A 14,507-nucleotide genomic window follows, 5' to 3' on the forward strand; every position below is an offset into this window, starting at 1 on the left:
TCTCTATGTAACAATCCAAGTAGCGGCAATACAATATGGCTGCACCCTGGTCTCAGAGGTTCAGGCACCTTCAAGTTTGTTGCTCAGTTATTCAAAGAACATGAACCCCCTTCAATCCAAGATGATCCACTCCACTGCTTCATTCTAACCAGCGGCGGGAGCGATGGGGGGAGGGGCAGAAAAGAGGGAAGGGGAGGACACAGGCCTTCGGTTTAGGAGCCTAAGAGCCGGCTGTTAAACCTGGACTAAAATTTGCTCACATCCCATTGGCCAAGACTTAGTCACATGACCACGCTTTGCTGCAAGGGAGACTGGAAATGTGTTTTCTACTCTGGGTGGCCAGCTAAAAATCAGTGGTCGTTCTATTGCCACAGATGGTGGCTGGATTTGGTGGGGAGTGGGGGGGGGGGTACAGTCTCCTCAGCAAATCAGAGCCCAAAGACCGCAACAAAATCCTGGTATGTTTGGAATCCCTGGATCCAACGGTGACTGACGCTGGACTCAACTGAACCTTTCGAATACACGAGCCATTCGTTTCCCGTTTTGCATGTCTGTTTGAATTGGGTTTCTGAACACTCGAAGCACAAAGAACCCTGATTAACAGTGAGATATATAAAGCCCCTAGTTGATGTACAGCGTGGAGTAGAAGTTCCTACGTGAACACACTATTGCTAAGAATGCGGTTGTGGCGGGCGCCGGGGTGGCTCAGTCGGTTAAGCGTCCAACTTCGGCTCGGGGACATGATCCTGCAGTTCGTGAGTTTAAGCCCCGAGTCAGGTTCCGCGCCCCGCATCGCACTCAGCGCAGAGCCTGCTTGGGATTCTCTCTCTCCCTCTCTCTCTCTCTCTCTCTCTGCCCGTCCCCACCACACACTCTCTAAATAAATAAATAAACTTACAAAAAAATGAATGTAGTTGTTTCTGTTGTTAGGACTGTGTTGCAGGTGGCCTTATGGGTCCCTTTATCTCTACCTGCTCTGTTTCTTCTTCCTACCCCAGCACAGAGAGACAGGGTACCCCTCTCATCCTCACACCCCATTGACTTAAGGGTGATGATGTCGTTTGTCTCAGATGCCAGTGGAATTTGACTTCTTCAGTCTCCCACACCCATGGCGGAAAAGCAGCGTATCGCCCCCCCCCCCCACAAATGTTGGGGAGTCCCGCCCCCTGCGTGTGTGACAGCCCCTCCCCCTCCGGCATCTGGTCATGTCTCACCCAGACCCTTTCATGAGGCCGTTGGGGTTTTTTCAGTTTTTGTTTTTTAATTTTGATCTTGATCAAGAGAGAACACGAGGCACAGAACAGACAAGACCCATCTCCTGTTTCATAACCTTGGGCACTGTTTTCATCCACTTCCGTCCCCCCGGCTTGTCAGATTTCTCTGGGGAAAGGTCTGACCTCCCTGCCCCCATCCGTGCCCCACCTGCCTTCTATGTTTATGGGATGAAACTCTTCATCCGGCCACTCATGGGCTGATGGCTTTGGAATAAGGATCAAGTACCGGGAGTGTCAGAGAGATGGCATTCGATGAAGTTGGGCGTGGGGGGTGGGGGTCACACAGTACAGAGCACAATGGCTCTATGGGGGAATGGGACTTTTCTGGGAGAGGAGGCCTCTCCCCACATCCATGGTGGCAGGGGCCAGGCCCCTAGAGGGAGAAGAGGGCCCCCTCAGGTCGAGGAGATGGTAGGTGTGTGCCGGGCCCCCTCCTTCCGCCGCAGCACAAAGTCTCTAGGGGCGGCTGGACTCATTGCATAGAAGACATTGGCGTTGTCAGGAATCGGCAGCTCTGGCCAGGGGTGGACATGACGGTAAAAGGCCTGCACCACCTCATATCCCACCACGAAAGACCGAAGTAACCTTCTGCCATTTACTCTGGCACAACCACCCTGGGTCCCTTCAGCCAGTGCTGAGCCGTCCTCTCGTGGGGAACCTGGACACCTTCCCACTCAAAGCCTGCACAACCTCAAGTCTCTCCCACCACGTCCGCCACGGACCTGGACAACCTCCCGCTATTTCTCTCTGGAGTCTACGCAGCCTGTGCCGGAAGGCTGGACAAACTCGGGTCACCCATCCCAAACAACTTCCTTTTCACCCGGCCAACTCCCAGCCAAGTTCCTGCCGCCCTCACCATGAACTTGGACACCTTCTGACTTCCTACATCCAGCCTGTATAGTCTGTGGCCCTCGCACTTGATAGTTGAACAATTTCCTATATTCCTTCTTAACGTCCCCCCAAACTCATGTCGTGTCCTCTCCTTCTTGAGAACTGGGGAACCTTCGATCTGTGTCTGGATTGGGCATCATCATGTTCCCCCTACCCTGAATTTCAATACCACGTGGCGTGCCACATTCAGAGACTGCAGGGTCCCCATGCTGAGCTGGGACAAACCCATTTCTTCACAAACTCAAGCCCAGACCCCTCTTTAGACCCCCACCCCGCCAGGCTGAGCCTGAACAACCTCATGATCCTACAAATTTAAGCCAAGGCAACCTCCTTTCCTCCCTCTCCCATGTGACCCTGGACAATTTCATTTCCCCACAGATCCCAACAAGACACCTGTCGTGTCCCCCTTTCTCTCACACAGCCAGGGCAACCTCATGACCCCACAAAATCAAGGCACGGATATTTTACTGCCTCTTACCCCCACCCTGCTTTATCTTACCCTTACTCTGTGTCCGACTGGAACCACCTCACGGCCCTGTTAAGGCCAGTCTTGACCCTCGTCAACCTGCTGCCCTCCTAGCTAATCCCCAGTCCAGCCTCCAAGCAGTCCCTACTCACCCCTGTCCCCCGGAAGGACTTGGAAAAGCTGGTAGTCACGGGCCCAGGGCTCGGCCACATTGTGCTTTTGCAGGGCTCGCTGCACCACGCTGGGGGCCTTGTCCTGACTGGTGAGCTGGGAAGAGAAGGTGGGTGGTGAGGCATGACCGCCAAGTTCCAAGGGCAGGGCTGCCCCGGCAGGTTCCCGGCCCAACCCCTCACCAAGATGCTCCGATACAGGTTCCCGTGGTCATTGTCAATGCTGACGCGGATGACTCGAGCCTCTGATCCCTGCTGCCCCGGTAAGGAGATGTGAGAGCTGCTCAGAGGCAAAGCCAAGGGCCGGGGGCCTGCCAGGTCCGGACTCAGGGGCAGCTGTAGGCAGCGGGGGTGGGGGCTGAGTGGTGGGAGCCTTATACATCCCGCTACACAACTGGAGCCTGGGGACGGGCAATCAGGGTGCACTCGCGAGCCCACATCTACGCCATCCCATCACATACAGACCTTCGTGCCCTGTTACAAAGACAAACTTACACATGGCCAATAGACACATGAGAACTCCTATGTACACGGACAGCAGCAAATACACACAAACGCTTATGATTGTTGTACATCCACAAGTCCATCAACAGCCCCGTTCACGGTCCCGTGGATACTGGGGATATTTATGCCCATGTTTCCACTCTAGGTATGCGCATTCCTGGGGACACACATATCCTTGCAAAGGTGTGATCACACCCAAAAGTGCCCTGTGGGCAAGCTGACTCATGGGTCCAGGTCCGAGCACAAGCCAGACTGAGGGATAATCCCTCAAACAGGGCCATGGAGATGCACGGGGTCTCCTGGACAGACACCCAGGGTGCTCAGCCAAGCACGTGTACAGCCTCTTATGTACATGCCTGGTCATGAAACCACACACGCGCATGCACGCGCACACACACACACACACACACACACACACGGCCCTGGGTGTCCACAGTCCCACACGCACACAGGCAGTCTCGGTACCTTGGTGGTGGGGCTCTGGGGCCCTGGAGAGGCCGGGGGACTGCCAGGAGGAGGGTCTCTGGTTCTAGGACTAGATGGCGGGGACCCTGGGGAAAGACTGAGGGAGATAAAGAGCCTGAGGTCGAGCAGCTGCCCTGACCTCTGACCCTGCCATCTCCACTCCTTTCACTAACTGGGATACTCACCTGGAGGCGGGGGACGAGGGGTCCCCAGGACTCCCACCAGGGGATGAGCCCTTCTCTCGGGACAGCTTTCTAAAGATAGAGACGAGGGATGAGGAGGAGATCAGCCTCGGGCCCAGGAGCGCTCTCCCGTCTCTGCCCACCCCTGTCCCCACGCACACCCCGAGACTCACGCACTGAGGCGCTTGGTGAGGCTGAGGCGCCGTCGGATGCGTGGGGAGCTGGGGCAGGAGGCAGCTGGCGGCTCAATGACACGGGAGACATGGTAGCTGAGGAGTCAAGGTGCACATGGGGTGGGGCGGGGCCAGGAAGCAGCAGGGAATGAGCTGAAAGCTTGGCTAGAATCAGTGAAGGGCCGCATTTTGGGGGCATGGGGAGGGGTGCGGCAGGAGTTGGGCACCAAGCGTCAGTGTCAGGGTAGTAAATGGAGGGCTATTGGGCCACCGGGGTCTTATTAGTTATGAGAAGGGATGGCTTGGTTGGCAGGTCACGTGGGGATTGGCTGCGTGGGATTGAGGAGTAAAATTGGGTCAAAGATAGAGTTCCAGGTCGAGTGATCATTGGGGTCAATGACTGGGGCAATGGATTCAACAGAATGAAAAGAAACGGTTGGGAGAGTTGAGTTGGATGGTCAGATGCCCATCAAAGTTGGAGTCAGTTATTCAGAACCGGGGGTCAATGACTGGGCTCAGAGATCCAGACTGGGGTTACAAATGGGGTCATAGGCCAGATAGGGTCAGAAGGTGGGGAGGCAAATGGATGGGACAGGTGACTGGAATGGCCAGCTGTCCATGAAAGGCTGAAGTCAGAAAGTCAGATGGGGTCAAAATCTGAGGTGAACTGGGACCCTCAGTGGACTGGGGGAAATGCAAGGTCATAGGTTGGGGGTCGGGGCTCAGGAGGGTGTCTGAGGAGGTGGAGCGATACGTGTGTGCCATCGCGGGGGGATGGTGGCTGGACTGAGTCACCTCTGCTCCTCGCTGAGCTGGCGCTGGGCACGCAGGGCCACCAGGATGGGTGTGTGGGGACTCAGGCAATAGTTCCGACAGCGCTTCTGCAGCTGCTGGATGTGGGCCAGGATCTCCCACTCCTGAGGGGGCGGGGCCTCTGAGAACCTGCCCTGGCCCTGCCCCCACCCTGTCCCCCCCATGCCCACCCAGTGCCACTCACCTTCCTCCTCTTCTCAAAGTTGATGAGATCCCCCTGGGGGCAAACTTTGTCTGAACTGGAGCCTCCAGAACCGAGGACTGAGGGTCAAGTTCAGGGGCTGGGATGTCAGGAGCCCCACTGCGCTAAGGGGGCTGGGGTAGGGAGTGCGGGCAGGGTCAGGGGGAGGATGTCAGGAGGCCCACTGTGCTGAGGGGAAGTGGTGCTGGGGTCAGGAGTCAAGGGTCAGGGGTCAGACCTCCAGCATGTCCGGCAGGGCTGTGTCCAGCATAACCAGGTCCGTGAGAAAGGTGCCAAGGTAAGGGACAGGGCCTGGGGGCAGTTTCTGTGGCCCCAGAACTCCAGTCACTCTCAGCCGTCACTGACCCCATCACGTAGCACCCCATTCCGTGAAGATTCTGCTCGTCCCCCCCATCCCAAACCACCTCACTCACTGGGGGCAGGCTTCCTGGGAGGGGGTCCTCCTCTTGGGGGCCCTCGGTGGCCTCCTCCTGGGGGAAGGGAAGAACTGAGCAGTCCTGGGGTCTCTCTGACCCTTTTTCTCAGGAAACATGCCTCAAGACCCACCACCTACACCTGTTTGCCTTCAACGGCCACCAGGGGAAAACCGAACAAGGGAAGTGAGCCGATTAGCAACAAGGGGCAGGCCCTGGCCTCCTCCAGGGCTGGCCTCAACCCGGGAGAGAAGGCTTGTCCCGGCCTGAATGGCACAGGCCTGCTATCCATACCCTGAACCTTGCCTTCAAAGCATCGCTCTATCTGGTAATTCATTATATCATCGCTAGGCCGTTATTATCGTGTTGTGTGTCTCCCTATATAAGGCCTGATATCAACCCCCCCCCCCCCCCAGGGCAGGATCCTCGTCTGTCTGGCTCATGGTAGGAGTCTCCTGGCACAGTGCCCGCCACACGGTAGGCGCTGAATTCAGAGCTCCCTGCTCCTTGACCTCTTATCCTTATTCGAGACATGCATTCACTCACAGATATTTATTGAGCAGCTACTCTGGGCCAGGCTCTGTTCTGAGTGCTAGGGAGGGAGCGGTGAGCCAAAGAGACCAGAAAATCCTGGCTTCGCAGAGCAGACATTAGCCAGGGAGAGGCAGCAATAACCAAGCGACACATGTACCAGGCAGAGATAAGGGCGATAAGGCAGCAGGCGAAGCGAGACCTGAAGAAGGTGAATGTGAAGAATGTTCTGGGCCGAAGGAACAGGCTTCACATTCCATCTAGTCTGGATTCACCCTACGAACCAGCACCCAGCTGCAGTTAAAATCTAAATCTGGCCTACACCTCGTCAGCCTCGCGGGCACGCAAGTTTTAGTTTTGCTTCTCAAAGTCAAGTCCTAGCACTATTTTATTTTTTTACTCTTTGCTAGGACTCTGGCCCCAAGCGACCTTCTCCATGTAACTTCTGGTATTTGTTGAATGAATAAACAAGGCAGTCACTGCGTATGAGCTGTAAGGAGGGCGGCCGAGGCAGTAAAGCCCTGGGGCTGTCCGCTAACACGGGGGAAGGTCATTGCTGAGGTGTGTTGGAAGGACACTGAATGTTATGACAATGACAAGCCATGCCCTGCCCGGCCCCAGGTCCCTTTTTGGGGGCGGGGGATCCCCGGGGTCCACACCCATCTTTACCTGGGAAAGAATCTCTCTACTGCTGAGGTGGTTGTTCTCATCGGAGAAAATCTGCGAGAGTTTTCTGAAAGTGGATAACCGTTCCCTGGGGCGGGGCAAGAGAGGGGTCACGGATCAGCGCCTGGGAAGGTCAGAGCGACGCTGGGGAGGAGGAGGGCCCGCCCCAGCGTCACCAACCCTCCTTCCCTCCTTCTCCCGTCCTCACCGGCTAACGGCGCCCCAGCTCCGCTTGAGGCGGTAGATGGGGTTAGACTGCAGGGCTGACAGTATGGCGCGCAGGGAGGAGAAGTTCCGCAGTTCGCGGCAGCGCTGGACGGGTGGGGCGGGGGCGCTGGTCACACCCCAAGCCTGACCCCCAGCTATGATCCACCTTTGATCCGAGACTCCTGACCCCAGGCCAGACTCCTACAACTCGCCCCCCATCTGACAGGCTACCAAGAGTCAGCCTCCTCCCTCGGGATCCTCCACTCTCCCCCACCTGCCCCTCCACTCCTTACCTGGCACCTGTCCCCGTTCCTCGCTTCTCCCCGAGCCCTAGAGGTGCCCACAGTATCTCCCCAGGACCCAGACCTCTCCTCCCGGAAGCTATGTCTCACCCCCGCGTGGGTATCAACCGTTTACCCTCTTTCCCCCCTTCCCCCCCCCCCCCCACTCTACTGGGTCCCCAATTTGTTTCTCTTCTTCAGCCTTGAGGCTCTTGCCCCGCCCCTACCCTACCCAGTCCCTGTAGGGACCTCCGCCCCCTTCTCCGGGCTTCGGTCCTTCCTCCAATCCACGGCCTCCCCATTACCTTCTCCCACCCCATCCTCTTATCCCTAAACCCACAGTGACCCTCTGCAGTCCTGGACCCCTTCCAGGCTTTCCCTTAGGTACCTCGCAACCCCAACCCTCCCCTCGTTGCCAGAGCCCTGTCTTGGGCCTTCCGCCTCCAGTCCCCGGCCTCTCAGGCCTGTTCCCCACCCCATGACCCACCCCCGCCCCCCACCCCCCAACAAGCACCTGGGCGATGCGGATCCACTTCTCCAGCCGCTGCGCCCTCTGTGGGGCGGCCAGGCCCTGCGCTCCGAGCACGGAGCCCAGCACGCAACCGATCACCATGTTGAACTGGGTCACAGTGGCTCGCACAGTGGGGGCAGTGCCTGCGGCCCCTGGACGGTCTCGCTGTGACCACACGGAGCCCAGGCACTCGCAGGGCCGCACCCGAGAAAAGAGCTCCTGGGCGAAGGGAGGCGGTGGGGGTGGGTGGGTGGGATCTGTGCTCCGCGGAACCCGCCCCATTACCGCGTCCCACCGGGGCCTCACCACATCCATCAGGGTCAGCTGCTCGGCCACTTCGTCTACACTGAAGTCTAGGAGCTCAGGGCCTTCCCGCGCCACTGCTTCCTCCTCTTCCCAGCAGCCTTCTGGGGAGTCTGGGCGTGGGGTCTGGGTAGCTCCAGGAGGTACTGAGGGAGTATAAGAAGGGGTTCGAATCCAGGACTGGCTTTGGGACCTTGGACGAGTGCCTTAGTGTCTCTGAGTCTCACTTTACTTATCTGCAAAATGGAAACCTCCCTGAGGATTTTTAAGGGTGTCAGAGCAACAGAAACGTTCATTTAGCGCCTTGGGTGGTAGTCCACACTAGGCGATTTAACACAGTAACCCAGGTTACTGTGAGGGAGGTACTATTATCTACCTTCCACAGATGGGGAAACTGAGGGAGGAAAAATTTGCCCTAAGTCGCACCTTCAGGGAATGGCAGGGCAGGGATTTGAAGCCAGGTGCTTACAGGTTACAGTAGAAAAGAGAGGTTTGTGGGGTTTTTTTTGTTTGTTTTGTTTTGTCTTTGAACCTATATTGAAATAAGATCTGTCTACCCTATTGTGGCGAGAGGTGGTATGATTTTCTAGGTAAGGGAAGGCTATTGGCAGTCCCAAGTCCAAATCCAAATTTGTCCACCAGGCTTGCTATGTGAACTTTAACCTCCCTTGTGCCTTGATTTCTTTATCTGGATTTTTAAAAAATCAAACAGGATCATACATATTAGACTGCCATAAAATAATCAATAGGAATGATTTTTGGGGCGCCTGGCTGGCTCAACCAGTACAGCATGAGACTCTTGGTATCAGGGTCGTGAGTTCAAGCCCACGTTGGGCGTGGATTCTACTTAATTAAAAAAAAAAAGAAAGAAAAAAAGAAATGATTTTTTCCCATAGTGGGATTCGGTGGTGGCGCCCCCTAGGGGACATTTTGGAAATTGAAATCTGCCACCAGGGAGCGGACAGGCTCAGTGAATTTGTGCCACTCCACCTCCAAATGCCACTTCAGGACATTTGCGTCTTTGGAAAACCTGTTTACAATAATCTGCACCTACAACCCAACTCTCTTGCTCATGACCACCCATTAGTTTGGCTCCAGGACTGCAAGAACTGTCAAAGTCTGGTCCTTTTTGTTTGGAAATTACGAGTGTTCACCATTCTGGAAAGTGATGTCCCCAATGTTTATGCTACTGCACCTGTGTGGTGCATTAGTTGGTGTTTGTGACTGTCACATTCACCATGACGCTATGAGAGACAAAGGCTCTGGACAACCTCATCACGTCCCCTAGTAAGACATGCCTAAGGGCTAACACAGCAACAAGCATAGTTTATTATTGTATGAGCTGCTTTCACTTTATTTCTCCTTCATATTAGAGTTACAGCACCATAGTATTATTTTTTACTTACCTTTGTAAGTGCATTTAATTAGCTGTCTTTAATTTCAAATTAGGACAGATGGTGTTGCAAAATCCTAGTTTTAAAAAGTTGTCATTGGAAAAAAAATTGCACCTCAATTAATCAAATCTGTAGGTCTTACAGCAAATATGGGGATAGAAGAACATGCTACATGTCACCATGAGACAGCGAACAGGTAAGTGGAGAATGTGAGACCTTCCTCAGGACAAATGACTCATCCCCCCCCCCCCCCCCCCCCCCCCCCCCCCCGCCAATGACATAAACAAAAGGCAAAGGGAGAATGTGATAGAATAAAAGAGACCTAAGAAATGAAAGACCAAGCGCCCTGGGGTGCCTGGGTGGCTCAATCAGTTAAGCGTTTGACTTTGGCTCAGGTCATGGTCTCACGGTTCATGGGTTCAAGCCCTGTGTCGGGCTCCATACTGACAGTGTGGATCCTGCTTGGGATTCTCTCTCTTGGCCCCTCCCTCATGTGCACTTTTTCTCTAAATAAATAAATAAACTTAAAAAAAAAAAAAAAAGGAAGACCAAGTGCCTTAATGGATGTTTGGATTTCAAAGAAACAACTGTAAAAAAAACAAAACAAAAAAACAAACAAACAAAAAAACCAAACCATTTAGGGACAATGGGGGGATTTGATTCTGGACTAGGTATTTTTTGAAATTAAGTAATTATTGCTGATTTTGTTGGAAAAGATTGTAGGCACAAGGTTATATTAAAAAAAAAAAGCCCTTGTCAGGGGCGCCTGGGTGGCTCAGTCAGTTAAGCCTCCGACTTCGGCTCAGGTCATGATCTCATAGTCTGTGAGTTTGAGCCGGGCTCTGTGCTGACAGCTCAGACCCTGGAGCCTCCTCCAGATCCTGTGTCTCCCTCTCCCTCTGCCCCTCCCCCGCTCACACTCTGTCTCTGTCTTTTTCAAAAATAAATAAATATTAAAAAAAAAGTCCTTGGCAGTTAAGGCGCATACCTAAGTATTTACGAGTGAAGTGGCATCAGCATGGGATCTGTTTTCAGGTTATCCTGAAAAGACATTTTTGCGTCAAATTCTTAATTGTTAAAAATGAGCAAGGGGTGTCTGAGGGCTCTTTATACCATTCTCTCCACTTTCCTGTGTGTCGGAAATTTTTCATACTAAAAAGTAATGCCCCCCCCCAGAAAGATGTGAAAATGCAGTGTGTCCCAGAGCAGGGCCCACAGTAGGTGTCCAATAAATGTTCATTTCTCCTCTGACTTCAAGAACTCACAGCTCAGGGCGGTTCTTTCAATAGAATTGTCTGCAGTGGTGGAGACATTTTGCTACCTGCGCTGTCTACTATGGCTATGAGCACTAGAAATGTGGCCAGTGTGACCAAATCGCTGACATTTTTATTTTAAGTTCAGTGTCTATAACCCCATGCGGCTAGTAGCTACCCCATTGGACCCTTTAGCTCTAATGCCTTGAAATCAGCTGGCGAAATCCTGCAGGCAGAGGAAGAAAGACACTTAAAAAAAACCAAGAGGGAAGACGGAGGGATAAAATCTACATAAATAACCGAGACTTTGTCACCAGGGAGAGAAAAAAATAGCTGCTACTTTGTAAAGCAGAGAGGAATGTGGCCGCTTTAATCTGAGGATTAAAAGATGGGGGTTAGGGATTTAGATGCTTTTGGGATAGGGATCAGTTCGAACACAGATGGGTGAAAGATGGTACTTTATAAGCAGGATGCAATTATTCAGTCAACAAATCTTGGTTGTTCCTGCCCCTGGGGACAGAGTCTGCGACAAGGCCAGTGAGTGCTCTGCAGAAAAATAAGGCTGGCGAGGACACAGAGTAGGGGGATATATTTGCGGGGAGACGATCAGAGAAAGCAGGTCTGAGGAAGTGAACGAAGACCTGAATGAAGTAGGTAGATATTTTTCCCTCCCCCACAAAGCTCTCTACAACCCAGGTGGGCAAACTCAGTAAAGGACCAGAGAGCTTGCTGATGCCCCTTCTACAAGAAAATAGCAATCGCACTATGACTTTTTATGTATTTTCGTTACAGGTGGTAGATTCCAATAAGCGAGAATCCGTGATAACAACAATAATGAAGATAATACTGTTTGCCAAGCCCTCACTGTTTGCTTATATCCTTGTTTACTGTTGTCCTCCCTAGGGAACTGGGAGCTCGGTCCACTGTTATTTCCCAGAGCCAGTAGCTACGCATGTATTGAATGAATAAAGAGGTCAATCAGGCAAATACTATCATCACCCCCCTTTCACAGATGAGGAAACTGAGGCTCAGAGACTGAAGTGTCAAGGTCAGTCAGCAGATGGCAGAACTGGAATTTGAATCCGGCTCTCTGTGGCTCCTAGGGTAAGTAGCAATGGAAGGAGTTGTAGCTAGAAACACAGGGCGTCCTGACCCAATGGTAGAGTGTTTTTTGTGCTGAGGATTAGACAGGTGCTAATATGTTAGACAAAAGGTCCATCTTACAGGTGGGGAAACTAAGGCTCAGACAGGGTTAAGAACTTTGCCCAAGATCTGTAGCAGCTCTGTGAGGGGAGAACGCCCCTGGGGGACGGGTCGTGGAGGAAAAGTCCTGCTCAGGGCACTATCGTGCCCCATACTCCTCACCTGTCCACGCCTCAGGCTGCTCCTCGTCTTCCTGCTTTCGCTCGTCCTCTTCCAGGAAATCTCCCAGTAGCTTCTCTGCCTCCCGGGCCTCGCGCCCTGCTGGGGCCGCCCAGCCCAGAAAGGTGCAGACGCTGCCTAGGTCCGAGTGGGCAGGGGGAGCCCGGAAATCCTGAGGGTGATCCCGCAGCCAGGAGCCCAGCACGGACACCACAGCCCTGGTCAGAATGGAGGGCCTCAGAGCCCAGCCCAGAGCTCTGGACCTTGGGGGCCCCTACACCTCAGATCGACCTTGGACCTCTAGGACCCCCTACCCTCACCTATGGGAGACCAACCTTAAGTTCTTGTTGACGGGCAGACCTCCTGCCTCTGTCTTCTTGATCTCTGTCCTGGGAAAAGCAATCCCCCATCAGGAGAAGAGGGAGGCTAGGGGGAGCTTAGGGGGAAAGAATGCAGGAGCGAGCACCCAAAGGAGAGTCTGGGGGTGAGAACACGGAGGCTACCCGTTGGTACTGACCCTGGAGGCAGGGGGGGTGGCGGTGGTGGCAGGAGAAGGCCCAGCACTCGGGCAGTGGATACAAAGGCCCTGTGGGTGGCCAGGAAGGCAGGCACGAAGCCCGGGTCTTGCTCGTGGTCTCCAGACACCAATTCCCCCACCAGCCGCTCCAGCCTCGCGGCCCTCAGCGCCCGCACCTTGGTCGTGCGGTAATGGAGGAAGGCGTCCGCAGCGGGGCTGGAGGCCTGCGGGGCAAGTGGGGGGAGGCAAAGGGACACAGAGGAGTGGCCCGGAGCACCCCCTTTCCAATTATGCCCAGCGCTAAGCAGCGCTCTTACGTCTGGTCCCGCCCATTGCTCGGAATCCGGCCTCCTGGATTCATTATTCTGCTCCAGGCCCAAATGACCCTCGCAACTCGCCCGGGACCAGGTCGTCCCCCGGGCCCCGCCCCGCGCCCTCACTCACTCGCCCGCACCCCTCCCCGCGCGGCTCCCAGCTCTCCAGACGCGCTTCGCTGGTCTTTCCCGCCCCAGCCCTCCACCCCGGTCCGCTCTCACCCGGCTGCCGCTAACGACGACCCCTCCCTCCAGCGCCGCCCACTAAGCCTGGCGGACCCAGGCCAGGCCTGGCGGACCTGCCGTCCAGTTTAGTCCCCAGGTCCCCGCTCCGGAAGCGCGCGGTCGACCGGCCCGCCGCGCGCCCCGACCCCATTCACCAGGCCGCCCCCGGGGCGCCTTTCTACCGCGACCAAGTCTGCCTCTAGGCCCCGCCCCTCCCTGGGGCTCAGCCCCGCCCCTCGGCTTCGCCCTCACCTTTTTTGCCTGCGGGCTCCTCCACTCAGCCCCGCCCTCACCTGGTCGCCTCCGGCCCGGCTCCGCCCTCCGGCCCCTTCCTCACCTGGCTGCCCCCAGGCCCTTCCCTCGGGCTCGAGCGCTGACTGAGCTGCCGACGTAAGGACACGCTGAACACCGCTCCTTCCTCGGTCTCCTCGCCCCAGTCCTGCAGCGGCGCCTGGACGCGGAGGCGGGCTGAGGGCGCCGCGGGGGGAGGGGGCCCGGGACCTCGGCCCCCCTCTCCCGCGAGGACTTAAGTCCGGGGCGAGGACTCCCGGCACCACTCCCCCTTCCCGGTCAGACTCTGCGAAACTCGGGGCGGCGTCCCGGGCTAGGGAAGTCCCCTCGGCGCCGCGGGTACCCTCCTCCCTGGTCCTGAGAGGATGGAGTGGCATTCGGGGACGTCCTAGGGTCCAGGCTCACGGAGTCTGTCCCTGTCCCCTACCCCCCCCCCCCCAGATGAGCTCGGAGACGCCCCCATCCTTAAGAGGTTACCAGCCACTTCACTGGGTCAGGGACCGGGAGGCCGGGCTGGGAATCAAGTGTCCGATTTGGGGGGAGATAGGGTCCGGAAGGCGAGGACCTGGAGCTTCGGGACCTTGGGATCGCCAGGGATGTGGCGTCCGGGACCCCTGGTCCCCTTACCAGGGCGAGGTCCTTGCCCGCTGTCCGATCCATGGCCAGTGCCCGTCCCGCTCCACGGCGCGGCTGAGTGAGGCGGAAGGGCGGACGGGCGGCGGGCAGTGGCCGGGCGTTGGGGCCCGTGGGGCAGGGCGGGGCGACCTGGCCGTGCAGGGGCGGGGCAGGACCCACGGCTCTCGGATGCCCCCAGCTGGACCCCAGCGCCAGCCCAGGCCCAGGGAAGAGAGGTCCAGGCTTTCCCTATAGGGGTATATCAACCTGTGCTCAGGTGAAAGGACACCTCTCTCTCCCAGGGAAGGGTTCTTTTCTGTGTCTCCAGGTGTGGGTGAGCCAGTGTGTACAGCTAAGCGGCGGGGGGGGGGGGGGGGGGGGTGTCTGTTGCCCCAGGAGGAGAGTACCCTGTCCTCAAGGTGGACCACACCTGATCCTCTCCAGATGTGGAGGTATCTCCTATTTTCCTGTTGGTGGGGGTGCT

The 14,507-nt window shown here is 55.9% G+C and overlaps 1 protein-coding gene across 1 annotated transcript; it reads right to left on the reverse strand.

The window, feature by feature from the left end:
- Window positions 1-1,354: 1,354 nt before the first annotated feature.
- RGL3 (ral guanine nucleotide dissociation stimulator like 3) lies at window positions 1,355-14,102 on the reverse strand. The gene is made up of 19 exons (XM_042927435.1): window positions 14,036-14,102; window positions 13,455-13,568; window positions 12,579-12,802; window positions 12,397-12,450; window positions 12,065-12,279; window positions 8,056-8,198; window positions 7,753-7,968; window positions 6,959-7,062; window positions 6,754-6,838; window positions 5,554-5,610; window positions 5,358-5,444; window positions 5,123-5,155; window positions 4,921-5,042; window positions 4,126-4,221; window positions 3,956-4,024; window positions 3,771-3,867; window positions 2,985-3,137; window positions 2,784-2,898; window positions 1,355-1,788 (listed from the first exon to the last, which is right to left on the reverse strand). Exons 1-19 carry the CDS (start codon window positions 14,066-14,068, stop codon window positions 1,670-1,672), a joined length of 2,136 nt encoding a protein of 711 aa, XP_042783369.1. The 5' UTR covers window positions 14,069-14,102; the 3' UTR covers window positions 1,355-1,669.
- Between the last annotated feature and the right edge of the window lie 405 nt (window positions 14,103-14,507).

The sequence above is a fragment of the Panthera leo genome, chromosome A2 (assembly GCF_018350215.1).
Source record: "Panthera leo isolate Ple1 chromosome A2, P.leo_Ple1_pat1.1, whole genome shotgun sequence".
NCBI classification, from domain to species: domain Eukaryota; kingdom Metazoa; phylum Chordata; class Mammalia; order Carnivora; family Felidae; genus Panthera; species Panthera leo.